The sequence below is a fragment of the Camelina sativa genome, chromosome 18, assembly GCF_000633955.1.
Source record: "Camelina sativa cultivar DH55 chromosome 18, Cs, whole genome shotgun sequence".
Classification (NCBI taxonomy): domain Eukaryota; kingdom Viridiplantae; phylum Streptophyta; class Magnoliopsida; order Brassicales; family Brassicaceae; genus Camelina; species Camelina sativa.
In genome coordinates, this window is record NC_025702.1 from 2,681,421 (window position 1) to 2,702,443 (window position 21,023).

Here is a 21,023-nt window from a genome sequence, read left to right on the forward strand (position 1 = left end):
GCATGTTTAGTAGTGGGAGTCTCTCACAACATGCTCTAATGCATCATAACATAAGAAACCTTCCAGTCTGGAACAAGTAAACGGGATTAGCTGAATCCATTTTAAACAAACCAACCATTTTAATAAAAAGCAACGAATTACAAATTTCAACAGCAAACTGAAAAGTTATAAAAAATGGGAAACCAACACAATCACACATAAAGTAAGTCTTCTTAAAACAAGAATCAATATGAGAGTTTTGGACGTCAGATATTCAAAGGAGTTGTGGTTGAGTCATCGATCTTCTTAGATCTCCAGATTCCGTTTCGATCACAGGGGCAGAATGTTACTCTGGGACACTCATAGCTCTCCAACAATCTCAGATTTGGGAAGAGTTTATTCAGCTCTCTCCATTCCACTTTTAGCTTTATTAGGGACGTGAGACGTAAAACCTCAACACCACATTTTGTTGGCTCTCCTGCAGGTAAAGCACCGAATCCTTTGAGTCGTTTCGAGCTTCCGAGACGGAGCTTTTCCAGGTAAAGAAGGTTCTGAGGCCAAAGCCACTCTGGAAGCTCCCTATCAGGAAAACGCTGCAGGTCCAGCTTCCTTAACTGTCTAGGAAGTTCCTTAATATCACGCCAACTCCGCTCATACTCCTCCTGCTCTTCTGTCTCATCTTTGTTTAAATGCTTCTTCTTTAGGATAACTTTGCTTCCCCACCGCACGTTCAGGTTTTCAAGTACTTTGAATTCTTTTATATCATCAATCAACTTATCTAAAGGATAAGCCTCTCGGTGTACGATAACACTAAGCTTTCTCAGATTCGCTAAGCGCTTCAGAGCAGGCAGTTTACAGGTTTTTGCTGTATCAACATCACCTAGCACAAAGCCTTTGAGTACCTCTAGATTGTCTAGCCTAGACAATCCAACGGGAATGCTCTCTAAGGCCTCACAGCCAGTCAAATCCAAGTAGACTAGACTCTTGAGCTTATGTATGTCATCTGGAAGCTGTTCCATGTTATAGCAATGCCTGAGGTCCAAGATGATCAGCTTGTTGAGCTTGCAAGCAGAACGGCTAAGGCTTTTAATGGTTGAGATACCTTGAAAACTCAAAAACCTTAACCTCGTCAAGGAACTCAAATCTTTCATAACTCTACGGCTATCCATTTCAATCTCTTGGTCGGTTCTCTCCCACTTATCCATTTCAATCCCCGGGTCGATTCTCTCCCACCTACCAAGATAAAGAACTCTAAGCTTCTTCATACGCGTAAACCACTTGCGCGTGAATTCAGGGAACCTCTCGGAAACATTGAACACTGTTTCGATGTTTTCTGGATTCATTTTGGTTCTGCTTTTTGCTTCTTCTTGGAGTGACGACCCTTCCACAAGGCAGACCTTGTTCAGTTCTGATTTCTGCATGTTTGGCTTCTCCTTTTCATCATACATATGAAAAAGCCCTATCTTCTTGGAGATAAGAACCAATGAAGCATGCACAAAAGGGGTCATCTTATAGCTACTTGGCTCCAGTTTGCGTTTGTTTTTAACAGGTTCAATCAAGTTTTCCTTCGTGAAAACATCAAGAATCTCCTTCACTTTAACTTCGGCATTTAAAACAGGCAGCACCCCCTCCCCCATCCACCAGTACATCAGCATCTTTCTATCCACCTCTTTATTCTCCGGGAACACAGCAAAACTCAGCAGGCAAATCCTCTGTTCATCATCTTTAAGACCCTCGAATTTTCGTTTTACATCTCTGAAAACCGCGAGTCTTTTGAGAGCTTGTTCGTTTGCATGGATTCCGGGCAAGCAGACAATGCGTTTTTTACTCTTGTCTCCTTCTTGATCAACTGGTGCTGCTTTCTTCTGTTTCTGCCTCTCAGAAGACATAGGTACCTTCCTTATTAAGTTCAAAACCATGGCGGTGATATCTGTCAAGTCTTTACTGGTTAAACTCATATCGGAGGGCTCCACTTTTCTAACCTCACCATCAAGCAAACCCAGCTGCTCATCCACATCTAACTGAAGTCTCCTCATGTATTTTACTTTACGCTTTAAGCGACGAAGAGAAATCTGTAGCTTACGAATCGGATTGACAAGATCGTCAGGCGGGGGAATCTGAGGAGGCGCGCTTTTGCTTCTTTCCAAACTGTTTTGCTGCGTCGTCTCCACCAAGGTTTCTTCTTCCCCCCGAATCTCAACATCAATGCTCTTAGAGGAAGGTAACACATGCTCTTGAGTATGTTCTCTTTTTACTCCTTCGTCACTAGTATCTTGAAGTTGAATAGCTGAATGTAGTTTATTTACAATGTTGATGATCGAATCAATTGTAGCTGACTGCTTCAACTCCTTGCGGCTCATGACTCCTTATCACTTCAAAGCTTACCTTAAAAACAACCAAATTCCCCAATAACAAACCGAACCATTCCAGTAATTCAAAAAGTCAAATGTAATTTCCCTTATCAGCTCTCATTCATGTTTTTTTTTTTTTTTTTTATGCTAACAATTTTAAACAGATTGTTCAAAAAACCATAAACAGATTATTCAAAACCATAAATAGTAGTTGCTACAGTAAAAATCTGTTTCTTCATTCCCCAACTCTAATCACCTATATCATCGATCGTTAATTCTAATTTTCTATAAAGCAAATCTTATTACCCTTCCAAAACGATTGTCATCACAAATTAAAGCTTAATGGGGACAAAAGATAAAGCTCTTACCGAGAGGGTACATGAGATTCTGGCTAGAATCGGGATGGGACGGTTTTCCAGTCGAAGTGAAATATGTGTGAGGCAAAAATTAAAGAGAAGGTCAAGTGCCTCTGGTAGAATGATCAGTAGCTCCTGCATTTTTTTTTTCTTCTAATAAGAGCTAATTTTTATTCAGTTAGTAAAATAGAAAATCATTTAATATGTTTGGTTAAGCTCCGGTTTTCACCCAGTGAAATTAGTATAAAAAAAAAAAAGCTACATATGCCGGAGTAAAAAAGCTATGTATCTAGAGCTCGATTGGATTAAAGGCAGTCGATACCAGTACATATGCCGGAGTAAAAATTTGCGTAAGTGGTTTTGTTGCGGATTTAAATGTTGTTATTGTTTTACCAACAGTTAGTTGATTGTATTCATAATTGGTTGACAACAGTTACAGTGGTTTAATATCAAACATTTTCAAACATATATAAAACCCAAAACATACCGTATATAAAAATATATATACTAAGAAAAAAGTTTTAGTTGTATTTTTATATTTTAGTTTACTAAACGTGTATATATATATATATATATATTTAAGAATGAGATATACTCTAATATAAAATACTAGGTAACAACACGCACTATTTACGGGATAAATCGATTTAAAGAAAATTATTATTGTAGAACCAATATTTGTTTGTGTCAAACATAATATGTATCTGAAGTTTTTTATTTATTTCTTCAAAGCTGTGTTTTTCGTGTAAAAATGCATTTCACCCGTGAATTATGTGAACGTGGTAAAGAAAATATTTATAAAATGTTACAATATATGGAAATATATATTTTTTGTGTGTTTTAAAAATCAAATTTTATATTTATGGTTAATGGAGTAACTATAACACTTTTTCATAATCTAATAATCACTCATTTTAAATACATTATGATTTTTTTTTTGGTACTAAGTTTATTTATGATGATAAGGGTTATTGTCTTATTCCTTTTTAATAGCACATAGATTAATGTAGAATTAGAACATATATTCCTATTCGGTTTTCAATATTTTTATTTTTGAATGAATAATCACACGAAATGTTGAGATTAATTAGTTTGCATACTTAGATATATATATATATATAAATAATCACACGTCATGATATCCCCTAATTTGTTATCATTTTTATATTTATTTATGAATATATATAAATCTATATTTATTGGGAATTAAGTTTCTTTTAATGAGTTGGAGATAATTCTGGGATAATATATTTTTCTTTTTATAATCAATTATAATAACTATTGAAAGCTTGTTATTTAAATTATTATGGTAATAATACTAACATAAAAAATAAAAAAATTTATATGATTTTGTTGATAAGTTATATGTTTAATAAGTTATATGTTCTTTATTTTTATTAACTTTATATGTTTTTATAGCCTTTTTAAGTTATTTCTTAAAAATAATATAACTTTGACTTGTATATTTGTAAGTAAAAATTAGTGAAATTTTCACTTAAAATAGTATGTAATTATTTAATTATTTTTAATATGTGATATTTAAATTTTTGTGAAAATTGATGACATATCTAATTATTATTCAGTTAATTGTTTTAATTTAAATATAATGGCATGTTGATGTAATTAAGTAGAAAATTTAAGGGTCTTTTTGCTAAATGTATCTCGAGCTCTCTGACGGCGACACATCAACTTTTTCAAAATAGTGCTTCTCTATTAATATATAGGGGATGTGTTAAATGAGAATATTTTTTTTTGTTTTGATAAATTTTTATTACTTTTATAGGTAACTATAATTAAAAATAAATTGAACCATTTGCAACCATCTGTTACCGCGATTTTTTTTTTTAAATTAGCAATTCTTTGTTTTTTAACAGCTATAATTCTATACAATCTAAAATGTTTTAAATAATTTACGTAACTATCGCCAAACGCTAATAATCGCAAAATAGTAGTATCACATTTTGGTACTTGTTCATAATCAGGCTTTAGAGGGTAGTGCATACCCTATACTAAATTTCTATTTTATATTTACACTTACTTATAAAATTATAATTGTGTCTTTTTCCTTTTATTTCCTATTTATTCTTCAAATAGTTTACTAAATTAGGTACATTATCTTTTTTTTAGTTGGAATGCTTTATTTAAATGTCATTTCTATTGATTTTTAATTAAAAATATCTTCATATGCATATAATAGTTAGATCATGTACAAATACTAGATATTTAAAACAAATTAATAAAAATTAAATATTATGTCCCATATATAATATTGTTCTAGATTCGCCAGCTGTACTCTAATCATAATATGTTTTTGTTTTATTCAAACTTGTCAATCAAATTCTTTTAATCAAAAGTCAAAACCTAACACTAACAGCTAACCATCACGATTTTTCATTTTTTTCAAAATTTGTTTCTTATGAATAAAGAATGACTCGAAAGCATAGACCTAATAAATCTCAATTTATTGATATATTAATACCATTAGCAGTTGTTATTGATGTCCTTGTCTGCTCTCTACTGATTGCGGGCGAATAAAGAAAGACTTGAGGCCGTAGACCTTATAAATCCATATTTACATGTTGTTAGCAGCTGTGACCTGTGAATGCGGAGTTATTGCTTGTCCACATGATATGTTCAGAAGATGAAGTTTACAATAAATTATCGTTATTATCTTAATGTTGATGACGTAAATTAAAGAGATGCTACAATAATGTTGAAGTCAACTGCGATTTGCGAGTATAGATATAATTAACATCTCCAAAATTTTATTTGTAGTTCAAAAATACAATACAAAAAATATTTCATATATAATTTCTATAATATTTAAATTTAAGAAAAAATGTTAAAATAGTTGACAAAAGAAAAATTGTTAAAATCGCTAGGATAAAAAAAAAAATATATATATATATATATATATATATATTAAAATCGCATATTTATATTGTTCTAGAAATCTTTACTTTTTTTTTTAACTTTTTAATATCTCGTCAAGCTAATGTCAAAGCGGATAATTTGATATATAATATACGTATCGAACCGCTTTTAAGTTCGTTTAAGTTAATTTTTATTGAAATATTAGTGTTGTACATGAGGTGGTTTTTTAAAAAAATGTTACAAAAATTGATTACCAAAATAATTGATCGTGGAAATGATATAATGAAATTATGTACCTATCTATATATACATTTTTGGAGACATTTATGAAATAAATCCTGGAGTTGGAACTTATTTACAATCATGTCATTAACATTAATTTTACAATTATTTTTTCTTTTAAATAATATTAAATTTAGAATCTAACTTCAGAAATTTTCTCCTATTCAAATTTCCAAAAGTATCAGACCAACAAGCATTAACATTAAATATTTTATATTTAATTAATCCATTCTCTATAAAACTATTGATAATAACTTATTTTCATGTGTTTGAAAGCCAAGTGATTAAACTGTTGATAATAACTTAATTTTTTTTTAAAAATTGGGGCCCGAACTTTCACAAATTGTTAAAAAAAAATTACTTCTTCATTGAAGTGGTTTTCAGTAGCTAATATATTAATATACAGATTTTTGATCCCTGCTAATAAGAAACAATTGATAGAAATCAAACTTTACGAAAAAACACTCCACCATTTTAATCGACTTGCACAACTATAAATACAAAAGTGTTAAATGATATAGAGATAAAACAACCAAAATTACAAAGTCAAATTATAGTATACTCATATAATTATAAAAATATTCTACCAAAAAAAATATAATTATAAAAATAGAATATATTATGTCATACTATTATCTCTACATTGTAAATGAAAAAGAAAAATCACAAAAAGTATATTTGTTGACTAAATTAAATTTAATGAATAAGAAGGATATCCTAACTTGTATATAATAAACCATTACATGTAGATAATGGAAATTATACACTACATAGTGTATTGATGTAAAACTATAATAGATTAAAAAATACAAAAATATATTATATACATATATAGTTAATATAATAAAGAAATTTTATTTTGTATTTCTAAACAAAAAATATAGTCCTGGCGGTGTACCGCCGCGGGTGAATATCTAGTATCCATAGTATAATAATACACGCTTATGCCTATATCTATAATTTGATAGGACTTAAAACTTTATTTATCATGTTCTGTATTTACGATTATTAATAATTATATCGATAAAATTTTCTTAAATTATCGAGGATCATTTCTTTCACAAGAAAATACACATTATATCAATAATAATTTAAGAAATGTTTTAATTCAACCAAAACAAAAAGTATTCGAATCAATTATTTTCTTTGGTAAATAAGTTATTTTAACTCTGTTCGGAAATTAGATAATATTACAATCAGCCTAAAATTAATTTTGATTGCAAATCAGGGGAGTTAAACTTCTTCCTAAGCTTAACTAAAATTCAAAATCTGTAAAATGTGAGGACTGATCAAAATCAAGGAAACGAAGAGAAACAACGGCGATTGTCCAGTTTGCTTCACCAAGGTTCGTCATTTACTCATTTTCTCCGACGATGCAGGTGTGTGTATTCGCACACTAAGCATATAGTATATGTTGATTAATTTCTATTATACTTTACTTTCCATATTCTTCTCCAGATGAGTTTGTGGATTATCTACGGTTTCTATTTTCTAGGATTACTAAACCATTAGATCACTAGAGAACATTTTTTTTTTATTGGAAAGAGTGATATATTGATCATGTTTCCACTTTGAATTTACATATCTTATTTTCCTTGTTTTGCGTACCAGTGATGTGATGGCTTCTTCACATAGTACTTACTTGGAAGGTGTAGTAGATACTGCGTGCAAAGAGATTTTGAATTCATTAGAAAATGATGATGTTTCGAGAGTCATACTTGTTGGTGAAGCTGGAATAGGCAAGACATGGATGGCTCGCAAGATATTCGAGCGTGCACCTAAAGACGACTCATGCTCATGCTACACTTCTCTCTCGTTGAATCTAAATAAAGATTTTGATGAAGTGTCCCTTTACGAGGATATAGCTTCTCAGCTTTCGGTATTTCTTGATAAGGAAGAGAGTGAAGAGGATGATAGTGAAGATGAGGAAGAGGATCAGAATACTAGAGACTTGGGGAGGTTGAAAGACAAGATTCATACAAAACTTAGGAAAAAGAAGGAAAAGGCTGAAACAAAGAATCTTTTGAAAAAGAAGGCCAAGGGTGAAAGAAAGAAGTACCTCCTTTTGGTTTTGGATGATGTAGGAAGCGTGACAAACGAAGAAAAAGTGATGAAAGATTTGGAACTTGAAGTTTTTCTTGCACCTTTCCGTCCTTTCAAGATTCTTCTCACAAGAAGGAAAGGAGAAGGAGACTCTAAAGCTAAGATGAAACCCCATGCCACAGATGAGTTACATACTACTAAGTCTGACCGTGAGATGCAGTCTGATGGCTCGGAGGAGTTGGAAGTAAACTCTGATGAAGAGATGAAGTCCCATGCCACAGAGGAGGTACATACTAAGTCTGATGGGGAGATCGATGAGTTAGAAGCAGAATCTAATAAAGAGGTCGAGTCCCATGCAACGGATGGGGAATGGGATTTACTTGACCCCCACTCCTTTGATGCGTCAAAGATTTTATGCAGCTTCTTTACAGATAGATATCTGATGAATCTACTCAAGTCCCTGATCAAATATGACTTACTTGAATCCCTTGAGATTGGTTGGTTCTCGAAGGTTGATATTGTGAAAATGAGCATGGGTTTGCCGGCTGCAGTCGTTGTGCTAGCCAAGTCTCTAAATTACATTTCTCGGAATCTTCAGTTCTCTGATCAGCTTCCTCCAAAGCAAAAGGAAGTTTTCTTAAAAGTTCTCTCCTCTTTTCATCCTGACCGTGAAAGAGCTAATCCTATTCTACATCTCGCATATGAGTTATTAAAAACAGATGATACAGTGAAGAGTTCTATTGTTGACTGCTTCTGGCATAGCTTGAGCTTCTTTGAGCATTGTGGATGTGTTTATTACCATGAGTTGATCGCACATTGGATTCTTGAAGGCTACTTTGATCCTGTTAGATCGGTTACCAAGGCCTATATGGAAGGCCATGCGGTCATGATGGAGCTTTTAGACCGTGGTTTTCTGAAGATACATGAGGACAATGTAGTTATGCCAGAGGTTGCAATGAAGAATCTAATAGATCTTCGGTGTCGTGGACTGTCAAGCAGATCTCGAATCGCACTTGCTAAAGTTTGTGGTAGTGACAGAACACAAGGTCTAGGGAAAACCAACCAGCTGGATGACATCATGGAAGCAGTCCAAACGACGAGGAAAAGAGACAAAATTACCACAGGTCTGATTAGTGGAAACCGTTTGCGTCGTGAATCTCCAGAAGACTTCTTTGAAAAGCTAAATGATGTTGAGATACTTGGCCTTTTTGAACCCACAGTGGAACCTTTTGTCCCGTTTTTATCAAAGCTAGTGAAGCTTCGAGTTCTTGTGATCAGGGACTGTGACCTACTACAAAATATAGAGTATCTTAAGGCTCTTACAAAGCTAACTGCTCTTGAAGTTTCTGGTGCTAGCTCCCTGATGGAAATCTCTGATGACTTCTTTAAGGAAATGACTGATCTTCAAAGTCTTCACCTCTCCGGGCTTCAGATCAAATTTGCCCCTTCCAGCATTTCTGTACTATTGCATCTTCACTCTCTCATCATCAAGGACTGCCCTTTATTGGAAGATTTGCCAGACATACAAGAACTAGTAGAGCTTGAGGTTGTTGATATTTCTGGTGCTCGTGGGCTTCAAACTTGTTTCGACAACACAGAAGGTGACAAGAAAAACACAAGCAAAAACAAAAACTTTTATCTTCTTAAAAAACTTCAGCTTCTTGACTTCTCGGAGAGTCAAATAGAGAGATTACCAATGTTCCAGGACAATGAGGTGGCCGCAAAACTTCACTCCTTGACTCGGCTCTTGTTGAGAAACTGTTGTAAGTTGAGAAGATTGCCTAATCTGAAGCCATTGTCAGGTCTCCGTATTCTTGATCTTTCTGGCACTTCCAGCTTAGTGAAATTACTGGAAGTATGCTTCGAGGATAAGAAGGAACTCAGAATTCTTAATATGTCAGGCACTTATCTTAGCGAGCTGCCTACCACCATCGAGGAGCTGTCTAGTCTCAATGAACTTCTCCTACGGGAATGCATCAACCTATATGATATCCCAAACATTCAGAAACTCACAAATCTTGAAGTCATTGATGTTTCCGGCAGTACCAAGCTGGAGATGATTGAGGGATCATTTGAGGACATGTCTTACCTACGTGAAGTGAATCTTTTTGGAACCAAAGTGGAGACACCAGAGTTGCCAAAGGAGACCAAAATCCATTGTCTAAAACGTATTATTCTGGCAGATGGAAGGCGTTTTGAAGGTGAGACATGGAGCAAAGTAAAGGAAGAAATCGAACATGATAGATCTGAGAATGCTAGCTCCTCTGATGCAGTTGCTACATCCCAAGAAACGCCGCCAGAAGAAATAAGAGAGATTCAATCAGATGAACATTGTACTGAGATGGGAGATGCAAGCAAGGAACGTCTTCTCCGAGTCCCTATAGAGAGAGATCTATATAAGAAGTTACTATCACGTTTTGCTTCCGCAAGTCAGCAGGAAGTCATGGAGATCAATGAAACTAATGAGCTAGATGAGGATACACTAGCTAATGCTGAGTTTGTGTCTTTTGTGGACTGTACTCCTACAAGGCTCACGTTCATCTTTAACAAGACTAAATCCATGAAGCGTTGCTGGCTAAGAATGTGCACTGACATAAAAGACCTTTTCTATGACGTGGATGAGGAACATTTGAAATCACTGGAGACTTTGTCGATTACAAACCTTGCGTCATTGGAGACTATAAGATCTGTTGGTAACTTGGAGAATCTGAAGAACCTAAGCTTAGATTGCTGCCCGAAGATCAAAACGATTTTCTCGGAGATGCCTGCCAGCCTAGAAGTCCTAAATTTAAAGCATTGTGAGAACCTGGAGAAAGTTGTTGAAGGAGTCCAACTGTCAAGTCTCACTAACCTGACGTTGAAAGTGGAGAATTGCCCAAACTTGGAGGTATTTTCCAAAGACTCGGTAAGTTGCAACTTTCTACTCTATATTACCTCTCTTATTAGTAAACGTTTAGGACCACATTAATCCCTCTCTTTTTTTTTTCTTTTTTTTTTCCTTTTCCTGAAAAATAATATTTTTGTAGCAATCTTTTGCATCTCTAACGTTTTAGCACACACTTCAGAACTCATCAGGAGATGAACACTTTCAAAAACTAACTGCCAAAAATCAACTGCATCATATTTTTATCTCTTTTGCAAGTCGTCTTCCACCAAATCTTGTCTCATTTCAGCTTCATCGATCATAGCATTTTACATTGCGTGTGTATTTGCAGGAGTGGGAAATAATTGAGCCTGAGGAGGCATCATCATCACAAGAGTGAAGGATCTAGATCTTCATACACAGTACTATGCATCTTCATCGTCCCTTCTAATTTTTTTTTTTTTTTTTTTTTTTNGCGTGTGTGTGAAGCTTTGTATACTGATTGACGACGGGCTTTGATACCGACACTCCTTTTTCTGTCCCCTGTTTCTGTTTTAAGATATTTTCGTCCACAATTTTAAAAAACAGTTTTTATTTTCTTGAAGACCTAACTAAAGGTTCAAGAAAAAACAAACGTTTGAGGTCCTAGACCAAAACATTTTATATGGTTCCCTCTCCCAGGTTGAGCTATTGACATTTGGTAAAACAAACTTTACAACCAGTTTTTATTTTCTATATTCAACACAGTTCATGTATTAATCATGTTTTTATTATAGAGTACCAGTACCAAAAATTTACAAAAGCAGGAAGAGTTAAAAAAAAAATAGTAATAAGTATACTACAGCTACAGCATATAATATACAATTACAGCCTAACCATCACCCACTATCTTCTTTGACCAAGTTTTCCTGTTTAAAATCTTTAGGATTTGGAGAAAACTGGTTACAATGATCATCAGACACCGCAAATTATTCAGCAACAAAAACAACTACCCCATAGGACAGGTTAGAGAAGAATATGACTACTGATGTAACAAATGAGAGTATCAGCTGTACGTGTGAAGTTTGGATAAGAAGAAGTGAATCACGTGTGATGGTGAGCTGGTGGAAATGGGAAAGCAATGTCAACGTAACGGCAAACGAACAATGTTAGTTAACACTGTTTGTTAGCTTAGTATAAGAGCACCTGTTAGCTCACATTTCTCATTATGCAAAATCGGAATTGTTGTTTCTATTTTCTTGGTTTGGTGACTTGTTCCTCATCGTTATTGCTGGAGATTCTCTCTTGAGACTCTTGCAGATGAGATGATGATTCTGCGTTTCTTGTGAACGTTGTTTCATTTATCAAATCAAGTTATTACTCTGCTTTCTCTCTGTTTTACTCTCTGTTCTTGTTGAATATTGAAAATCGTTATCAACTACAAAGGCTGAAGTTGTGCGACAGGGAAAAAATAAGGAACAACACAAGAATTAACATAGTAGAGTTTTTACTTGGCCACAATGAGTCTGGCTCTAGCATTCTCCTCTGTGGTCTGGAATTGGTCTCCGAGGCCAAAATGAGCCATCAATAACCAAACAAAGCTGATGAATTCACCTCCTTTGCTTAGTTGCGCTACATGTTGTTTCGGGTCACAGTAAGTTGCTCCATAGCAAAGCATCTCCACCCACACATTGCTCACTATCATCCACTTCGTGTTCCCACTTATTTGCTTAAGCGCATTTGCTAGTCTACTCGCATCAGCTAGCACATTCCTGCGTTGATGTCTCCTCCCTTTTCTTTCCCTTGACTCACCGAGAGAAGATAAAATCCCATTGCAGACATTCTCTAGGTCTATATCTTCACGGTTCTTCCTCTTCAAGAACTTTTTAGCTTCTCCAGTCTTCTTAACTTCTGCTACAGCTTCCATGAAACTTGTCTTATCGATTCCTGCAACTGTTGACATCATAGCAGGCTGCACGAATAAGAGGTACATCATGTAATCTGAAAGGATTTTGCTGAACTCCCGGTTACATTCATTCTCTGTTGTTGCTTTCTCTGTTTTGTATAAGAGCTCAGTGGCAATATGCCACATAAGAATGCTCTGATCATAGTCTGCTTGAGTGACATAGCGCAGAAGTTTCATGCGTAGCGCCTCATTTAATATGTCGTGCAGCACCCACTCACCCCTTGTAGAATAAATATCACTGGCAGTCTCTGCCCTATCAGCAGCTTCAGATCTTCGCTTAACCTCTTTAAATATGAACTCCCACATTTGTTTCGTTATACGATCACTTGATGTATAAATCACCCGGTTGAGCTGATCAGAGATGCCGAAGAAGTCCAAGACATAGTAGATAACAGGGATACCAAACCAGAATCTAAGAAACAGCTTCAAAGGGTAAAGAGCATAATACAACTTCCTGTTGTCCGTGGATGATTGAAAAATGACCTCATTCAACCAGCTGCGAACACGATCAATCTCATGTTTCATGTTCCTGAAACAGAAGCTGATCCCTCGGGTGGTATATTTGACGGCAACATCAATCCACAAAGATTGAATGAAAGCGTCAAAGAATCTGTGGATCCATCCGTCGGTATTGTGGATGGTCGAAGACTTTAGTCCAAGAGAGTACTCAATCAGGTTATATGAATATATGTATTCAGACCATCTACGAAATATGAATTTTCTATCAAGAACCTCACATTTGCTGCCTTTTACTCTGTGGGAACAATCGCATGCCTTCCACTTCAACTTCCTAAAACTTAGGATTGAGTTGAATACTACATCGACCAGGGTGTCCTTACGTTCCACATCCTCCTTTGGCTTCTTAAATCTTGCAAATGTCCAATCAGAGACACAGAAGATGAAAATAGCAACAAAATCAAGTGCTATTCCACTGATGAGTAAGACGTACGTTAGGTCCACATCGAATCTGTTGTAATCAGATTTCTTGGCTGTTACGAAAATGCCGAGGCATGAGACAAGGGATGCTAAGGCCATGAACCGGAAAGATATTCCAATCCAAGTATGGAGAATGTTAACTTTGGTGTAAAATGTGCCATAGATGAAACTAAGCTCCACCTCTAAAACACTCAAAGCTTCCTCTGGTGTGTCTAGTGAGAGGAAGAATTCTTTGCTGTTGTTCAACTGCTCAGATTGAGAGTTAAACATGAGATCAACCACAAGACCTTTAAAGATATTGAAGTACTTGTAAGCGTACTGGACAGCCTCGAGATCGGTCAGCTTGTTAGGTGGCCTCACTAAAACCTTGGGTCGTTGACCTTTCTCGACCTCCTCGATCCTAACTATTTGGGTAGGTTCTCTAAGCATCTTCCTAACTGAAAACTCCTCCATGAGCCTTGCGTAATCCGGTCCAGGATCAGGATCCTCGAGCATCGAGTTCTTGAAGGTTTCAAGACTCGCTCCACGCAGTGCTTGTATCCTCTCTAAATACTTGATGACTCCGGCTACGAGCATGAGCGATGTGGGTGCCAAAAGATTGTTTGGTATTGAGAGAAGAAAGACGTATAGAGTGACGATTGCTTGACAAACAAGAGCAAACAAGCTCCTGAGCCAGAGGTCATTGTCCTCAATAGCAAGAGCTGTGATAGTGTCAGGACCACCGAGGTGTAAGAGAAGGAAGGTTGCCCAGAAAGCTAAGAGATCTGTGTTCTTGGGTTGCGGTTCGCTTCCTTGATTATCTGAGATCTGTCCCACGGCGTACTCTGCTGCCCAGTTGGCTAGAAGGTAAGCCGACCAAATGAGTAACCGGAAAAAACGGCGGTGAGTTCGTTTTCTGTTTGGTGAGAGAAGAACCAGGAATGTCTGAAGAGCAAGACTGAGAATCACCAGACCACGTATGTTCCATTTGTCCCACAGATCCTTCACTTCCTTCGGTATTGCCTCACCCATGTTCACCTTGTCTCCATTCAGGTTTGACTTTTTTTTTCACGGAGGTCTTGTTCTGATTGTCTTCTTATAATTTATATTCGTGAATCATGTTCCAGTGTGTAAAAAAGTCGTCAGAAAAGAAGAAAGAAACAAAGATGATGGATAAGCCAATTTTTTGAAACTTCTGCCCAATGTTGGGAATTAATTAAAATAAATAAAAACTAATGAGAAAGATGATGGATAAGCCAATTTTTTTGGTTAAAAAACCATTTGGTGAACAATTCTAATAAAGTTACGAAATAACCTTTTTCTACAGTTTTTATTTAAAATTGCATATTTTCTTATTTTATATTGTGGTCTTTAAAAAAAAATGAATCAGACAGTATATGCAGAAAATGTCAACACGTTTTTAGTTAACTACAAAAAAAAAGATAGAAGATACAGAGGGGAAGAGAAGGAACCATGAGCGTTTAAGAGTTTCTAAATTGCTTAAAACGCACAAATGAATACAATACTTGAAACAATTGGTTGGTTTATGTTTAGTTTGGGGCTTATGTACTTGGAGGCTAGCTTTGTAGTTCACTAATTTATCTTCTTCTTCTTTTTGTTTCTTGCACTATTTCATAATGTTTTGGATCTGTTTCCACTAGTTGTCTTAACCTATCCCATTTTATGAATGTTATTTTCCTAGTGAGAACATATGCGAGATAACTTGAATGTTAAAGAGTCAATTCGAAAGTTAAGATTAGGAATTCAAAGTGTGGTGTCGACTAAGTGTACAGTGAAATACACTTTGGTTGATCTTTGCTTTAGCGGTGTGCACATTCTCTTACTCTACAAATCTCTTACTTTACAAATTTCTTACCTTTTGGTGACGGCTAGCTGCCTCTCTCTAATAATGAAAAATTATTAGGCCATATTATTTTGTCAAAATTCAAGCTTATATGTATTTTCTTCCATAGCTATGCGTTTGAGCTCTTTGTTTTGAAAAATGCATGACATCAAAATTCCTATATTAATAAATAGGTATTGAATGAGTTCACTATCATCAAAATTATAAAGAGAGTGGTTTTGACTTTTGATTGAAAACTTAATTATTTGAATTAGGTGAATGATTTTACCAAAGATAAAAAAAACTTTCTTGAAGTATAAAATGTTTCTAATTATCGGTTTTATTATCATTATCGTATGCTTTAAAATAATATTACTTTATAAAAAATCATAACAAATATCGCATTCCCTATTTATAAGTGTCTTTTAAATCTTCGTGGACTTGAGCAGGGCACTGCACGTTGGTCTATTTATGTTGGAATAAACAAAGACTGGAACTGGAAGTCTGGAAATTCAGTAATCATCTCGATTCTTCATTTCTCTTTTTTTTTTTTTTTTTTTTCAATTGTTTTGAATAAAGAAAGACTTAAGAGTTAAGACCATTCTTATCCGGTTATCCCTAAACCTCAAATGAATATTTTCCATATTAATTAATATTAAAAATGAAGACACTTTTTTAACATGCAATAGCCTAATAGGAAAACATTTCCATTATTAATTTTTGTAATTAGTTTAAATTTTTAAAAATCCATAAATAATATGCAACGAAAATGCTCTCGTAGTCATACTATATTTTAATAATACATAAAGCAATTAGCAATAGTATAATCCTGAGTTATTGCATGCTCTCAAGTGGAGGTTACATATTACATGTATCAATAAGACAATAACTAATACACCTCCACACACGTTATTACCACGTCTCCTAAAAGGAAGGACAAGTAATTCGAATTTTATACTATATTTCTATTGTTGTCTTGTTCGAATAAATTAAACAATAGTACAAAAAAATCTAAAGTTTTGTAAAACGGAGAAATTTCACTTAATGGATGATCTGCACTTAATTAATCCAGTTACGCGAGTGAACTGTGTATATGTAATAGTATTAAAAACACACCTATGTGGAGGGAGGGCACTAAGGTCGACGTTCATGACACCATCAAAATTCAGTGCGTTGGCAAAAACAAAACGGAAGATCATTCAATGATCTTGTTTTCTTTAATTTGAAGAAAATGTGAAAGCTGCATAGGCTTAATACTTTTTATATTAGTACTGTTGATTTGTTTTTGTTTTTTTAGAAAGAACTGTTGATTAGATTAATTTAATCTCTAAATTGATGATCATTGACTTTTAGAATTCGGACAGCCTGTCTTGATGAGATTGTCTCTTGATTTTTATGTATTATTGATATGATGTGGTTATAGAAAATATTTGTATGTTATTTACAATTAGCATTCAGAAATTAAACATACGTTATTATTCTGCTCATACTTCAAAAAAAATTCTCATATCTCTTGTTTACTCAGTTAGTCTCTCGGTCTAGGCAAATCGATGGCTTCAGATTCGGGGCATGAGTTGAAGCTCATATCACTCCTTTCTCAACTAGTCTCTCTCGAAGATTCGGGTCCGGAGGTCATCATATTAGTTATAACTCAAATAATCTCTCTGGTCAGCTCAATGGGTATGGATTCGCAGCCGAAGCCGGAGTCAGAGCTCATGTCACTCATCACTCAGTCAGTCTCCATCTTCAACTCTATGGATTTGGATTTGCAGCCGGATCCGCTAAGGAAGCTCATATCATTCATTTCTCAAAATCTCGGTTCGGAGCAGAAGATGGTCGTCCATGATTCAGAGTTGATGACAATGGCTGGACAAAATTTGGCTCTCAAGCCGGAGCCCGAGCTTGAATCACTCATCCATCAAATATTTTCCCTCGTCATATCTATGTATTCAAAGTCCACGAAGTTTATTTCCTTATGCCCTCAAATACAAGTAAGATTTGAAAATGGAAAGTTTCATCATGTGATTGAACAAGTCTCGTGCAACAGCAATGACAAGTGGAACTGTCTGCCTTTAAACTGGGACAAATTCAGGCTAGTTGGAGAAGATGCTACCCTTTTTTTCTGCCGTGGGTGCAATGGTGAGAACCATAAAGAGTATGCCAAGGCTTCTTTTGAGATCAAACACAATCTTCATCCAAAACATTCTCTTCAGCTTGTCTTGTCGCATCACTATGGCAGGACGAGGGAATGTTATTGTTGTGATGAATATCTCAACGAGCTATTTTATTATTGCTCGGCTTGCGATTTGGCTATTAATCTTGCTTGTGTGGAGAAGCCACCAGTCTTATCTATAGACCATCCAAAGTGGCATGAGCATACACTTGCTTTGTTTCCAAGATACACTTCCTTAACTTGTGACATCTGCGCCTTGGCTGATTCAAACAGTCCTTTCTATCTATGCTCACCTTGTGGCTTTGCGATCCATCAAAAATGTACCAGCTTACCACATGTCATAAGGATATCACGCCATCATCATCGTATCTCTTTTACTCACTCTTTTCACCAAGGAGATTGGTCTTGTGGCGTTTGTCGCAGAAAGATGGACAATGACTATGGGGGTTATTCTTGCACTAAAGAAGATTGTCTGTTTGCGGCTCACTCAAAATGTGCTACGCAGAGAAATGTGTGGGATAGTGTCGAACTTGAGGGAGAGCTAGACGAAGAAGAGAAACAAGTTGAGGCGCCGTTTGAGAGGATATGCGATGGAATCATCCAACATTTCATTCATCAACATCACCATTTGAAACTTGATTGCAACACGTATACAGATTACGACAAGAATATGATTTGCCAAGCATGCGTCAGGCCAACCTTTTCTGGTAATATATACTCTTGTTTGGAATGTGATCATTTCCTTCTCCACGTAGCATGTGCAAATCTTTCTCGCAATAGACATCACCCGATACATCCACATCTGCTCACTCTAGTGATAGGATACGATAGTGTTATAAACCCAACAAAACCGTGTTCAGCTTGTCCTTGGTCGTATACAGCTGGTTACTTCTATCAGTGCAGTGAAGAAGAATGTGATTTCCGGCTACATGTGCAGTGCGCTATAATGTCTGAGCCATTATTCTATGACAGTCATATGCATCCATTATTCCTTACATCCAAACCAGAAGAGGAAAGAATTTGTTCGGTTTGTAAAGAGTCCGGACATTGTTCCACGAATGAAACATTCAACTGCATTGACTGTGACTTTACTTTGTGTTTCAAGTGTGCAACTGTACCTCAAAGAGCAATTAATATGTATGATAAGCACGTTCTCATTTATGAGAAGGAGATAAGTGGCGGGATCACTCATTGGTGTGAAGAATGTGAGAGAAAAATAGAGCAGGGCGTAAGATTTTATATTTGCTATGAGTGTTGTGTTTCCGTACATGCCGGATGCATGCTTGGGGTGGACTTATACACGATGCCTGGTTCATCATGATTGTACTACGGTACCAAGGTAGATGTTTTACCTCCAATACTTTCATACGTCTCTCAACCTATTTGCTCTTAAGAAGCATTGTCGACACAAAATTATTTTCCAGTGTACTGCATTGTATATTTTGTTGTATTCGTGATTCAGGCGATTAGAGATGAAACATCGCTTGATGATGGTCATTGCTATGTTTGTAAGAAGTATTACTGAATTTGTATCAAATAATCGTCGTTCCTCTTCCTCGAAGCACTTTCTGTCTAACCTCAGCATTGTCTGGTGAGATCTAAGATACCCGCTACATCCACATTTACTCACTTTAGTAGTAGGATATTGACGGTCAGACGGTGTTATGATTGGTGAGAATAAATGTTCAGCTTGTCCTTGGTTTTGCACAGCTGGTTTTTTATATAAGTGTCCTAGAGAAAGAATTATGTCATTTTAAGCTACATGTACCATGCGCCACAGTTTCTGAGTCATTAGTCCATGGAAGTCATGAGCAAAGCATCCTTTAGAACTAACATGACTTTGTATTCTGTTGTGTTTCCACGGAATTATAACTCAGAGAAGTATTTTGATTTGCATCGTTGTTGGTAATTCTTGAATTTGATCTCTACGTTCTCAAGCACATCTTTTTAGAAAGCAAAGATGCTTTGGTTGAGCCAACTCTTACCATCCTTTCTCAAACCCTTTCCTCACAATCCCATATATTTTGGATCTACCCTTCTTCAGTATGCTCCAAAATGTTCACCACTCCGTACATATAACACAGCCGAAGAAGCTCGATGTGAATGAAATTCAAGGAGGGTGAGAAATGGAAGGGAAAAAAAACCTGGCGAAGGAGCGAGTTCATGAAGATATATGAAACAGCGCTCCAAACGAATGGGAAAACCCCTCAAGTGGTAAAAGTGCATAGAAGAGCGTATAAACAAGTCCTCTCTGCACTCGTAGATAGTAAATCATCTCAGTTAAATCATAAGTACATAATACATTTATTTTACGACATAGCTTCTTTAGAACAACAAGCATAAGAGGATGAGCAAAAAGTGAACACTCCGAAGCAGTCAAACCAGCAAAACATGAATGGTAGATGACGAATCTTCCACAACACTTGGAAACAAAATCCAAAACCGATATAATCGTCTGATTCCAGAAAATCGAAAATTGGTGCAATGTCGAGAGCTTTATTGCAAGCTGATAAATAATACTCCATACATAATAGTCACGTCATGAAGACGGAAGCTCTATCAAACAAACAAGATAGTTTTAAAAGAGCGAAACACAAAAGAGGGCGGAAATCAACATAAGTAGTCTTCAGATTGGACTCTCGGGTAGATGATGATAATCAAAAGCAAAATGATGATGGTGATGATGGAGATGATTATGGTTCGTAACTTATTTGATTCATAAGTAAAGAGTCTTTCGGCTTAACCAGCGATTCTCCTAGAGTAGCGATTTGAAGGCTGTGTAGGCCGGAGGAACATGTCAGCACTTTCTCCCACCCACCCTGCCTTCATTGCCGGTTGTTGTTTACGACTTTGAGTCCATCTTGCTTCCATTGTTGCTTTTGCAGTCTCTGATGCTCCACGAACAGAGACCCAGTTCTTGTCTGTAGATACGGCAACTGCACCATTTCGATTCATTCATTCAGATGATAAACAAGCTTTCTGAAAGAAAAGAGAAAAAAAAAAGGTGATGTTACTTACGAGGACTCTTCCTTCCAGGTGGTCTATACTTTGCGTCTTTAACATTATAACTTCTCACAGGTTTGTTGTTCCATGCGGTGTTCTGGTTATTATTATTCGCCATATCCAACTTCCACTTGGTGGCACCATTGTCAAATGCAGCATTCATCTTTGGAGTAACGTAACTGTTGACACCATTGCCAAAAGGAGCAGTCGTCTTTGGAGCGACATGACTGTTGACACCATTGCTACAAAGAGCATTCATCTGTGGAGCAACATAACTATTGCCACCATTGCTCAAAGAAGCATTCGTCTTTGGAGCAACGTAAGTGTTCAACGGCTTATTAGCATTATAAGTCGGAGCCGCTGGCAACCGCTTCACAGACTGCTGCTGATCCAGAG

General features: G+C 35.9%; 5 protein-coding genes across 8 annotated transcripts in view; 2 read left to right on the forward strand and 3 right to left on the reverse strand.

Annotated features, from left to right (window-relative positions):
• LOC104760363 (disease resistance RPP13-like protein 4) lies at positions 87-2,868 on the reverse strand. Of its 2 annotated transcripts, none has more exons than XM_010483275.2 (2): positions 2,699-2,868; positions 87-2,359 (listed from the first exon to the last, which is right to left on the reverse strand). In XM_010483275.2, exon 2 carries the CDS (start codon positions 2,337-2,339, stop codon positions 246-248), a length of 2,094 nt encoding a protein of 697 aa, XP_010481577.1. In that variant the 5' UTR covers positions 2,340-2,359; positions 2,699-2,868; the 3' UTR covers positions 87-245. The 2 variants fall into 2 exon arrangements, with proteins under 2 accessions (XP_010481577.1, XP_010481576.1); XM_010483274.2 differs by having other exon boundaries at positions 87-2,364; positions 2,699-2,867.
• LOC104760364 (probable disease resistance protein At5g45510) lies at positions 7,067-12,079 on the forward strand. 3 transcript variants are annotated; one of them, XM_010483278.1, is made up of 4 exons: positions 7,067-7,187; positions 7,454-10,790; positions 11,101-11,170; positions 11,674-12,079. In XM_010483278.1, exons 2-3 carry the CDS (start codon positions 7,461-7,463, stop codon positions 11,146-11,148), a joined length of 3,378 nt encoding a protein of 1,125 aa, XP_010481580.1. In that variant the 5' UTR covers positions 7,067-7,187; positions 7,454-7,460; the 3' UTR covers positions 11,149-11,170; positions 11,674-12,079. The 3 variants fall into 3 exon arrangements, with proteins under 3 accessions (XP_010481580.1, XP_010481581.1, XP_010481578.1); XM_010483279.1 differs by having other exon boundaries at positions 7,454-10,772; XM_010483276.1 differs by lacking the exon at positions 11,674-12,079 and having other exon boundaries at positions 11,101-11,200.
• On the reverse strand, positions 12,147-14,741 carry LOC104760366. The gene has a single exon (XM_010483280.2). The coding sequence runs from the start codon at positions 14,638-14,640 to the stop codon at positions 12,235-12,237; it is 2,406 nt and encodes an 801-aa protein (XP_010481582.1). The 5' UTR covers positions 14,641-14,741; the 3' UTR covers positions 12,147-12,234.
• On the forward strand, positions 16,913-19,025 carry LOC104760367. The gene has a single exon (XM_019240157.1). The coding sequence runs from the start codon at positions 17,002-17,004 to the stop codon at positions 18,943-18,945; it is 1,944 nt and encodes a 647-aa protein (XP_019095702.1). The 5' UTR covers positions 16,913-17,001; the 3' UTR covers positions 18,946-19,025.
• LOC104763088 (cyclin-dependent kinase F-4) overlaps positions 20,101-21,023 on the reverse strand; it is a gene marked incomplete in the record, with an annotated part of 6,996 nt that continues 6,073 nt past the window's right edge. Inside the window, 2 exon segments of the mRNA XM_010486503.2 lie at positions 20,101-20,560; positions 20,643-21,023. Of these exon segments, the coding sequence (XP_010484805.2) occupies positions 20,364-20,560; positions 20,643-21,023 (578 nt within the window).

Excerpts from the sequence above, each read along its gene's own strand:
- LOC104760363 (XM_010483275.2), bottom strand. The coding sequence starts at position 2,339 with ATGAGCCGCAAGGAGTTGAAGCAGTCAGCTACAATTGATTCGATCATC.
- LOC104760364 (XM_010483278.1), top strand. The coding sequence starts at position 7,461 with ATGGCTTCTTCACATAGTACTTACTTGGAAGGTGTAGTAGATACTGCG. Across the intron at positions 10,791-11,100 it reads AGGTATTTTCCAAAGACTCG|GAGTGGGAAATAATTGAGCC; the intron begins GTAAGTTGCAAC and ends GTGTATTTGCAG.
- LOC104760366 (XM_010483280.2), bottom strand. The coding sequence starts at position 14,640 with ATGGGTGAGGCAATACCGAAGGAAGTGAAGGATCTGTGGGACAAATGG.
- LOC104760367 (XM_019240157.1), top strand. The coding sequence starts at position 17,002 with ATGGCTTCAGATTCGGGGCATGAGTTGAAGCTCATATCACTCCTTTCT.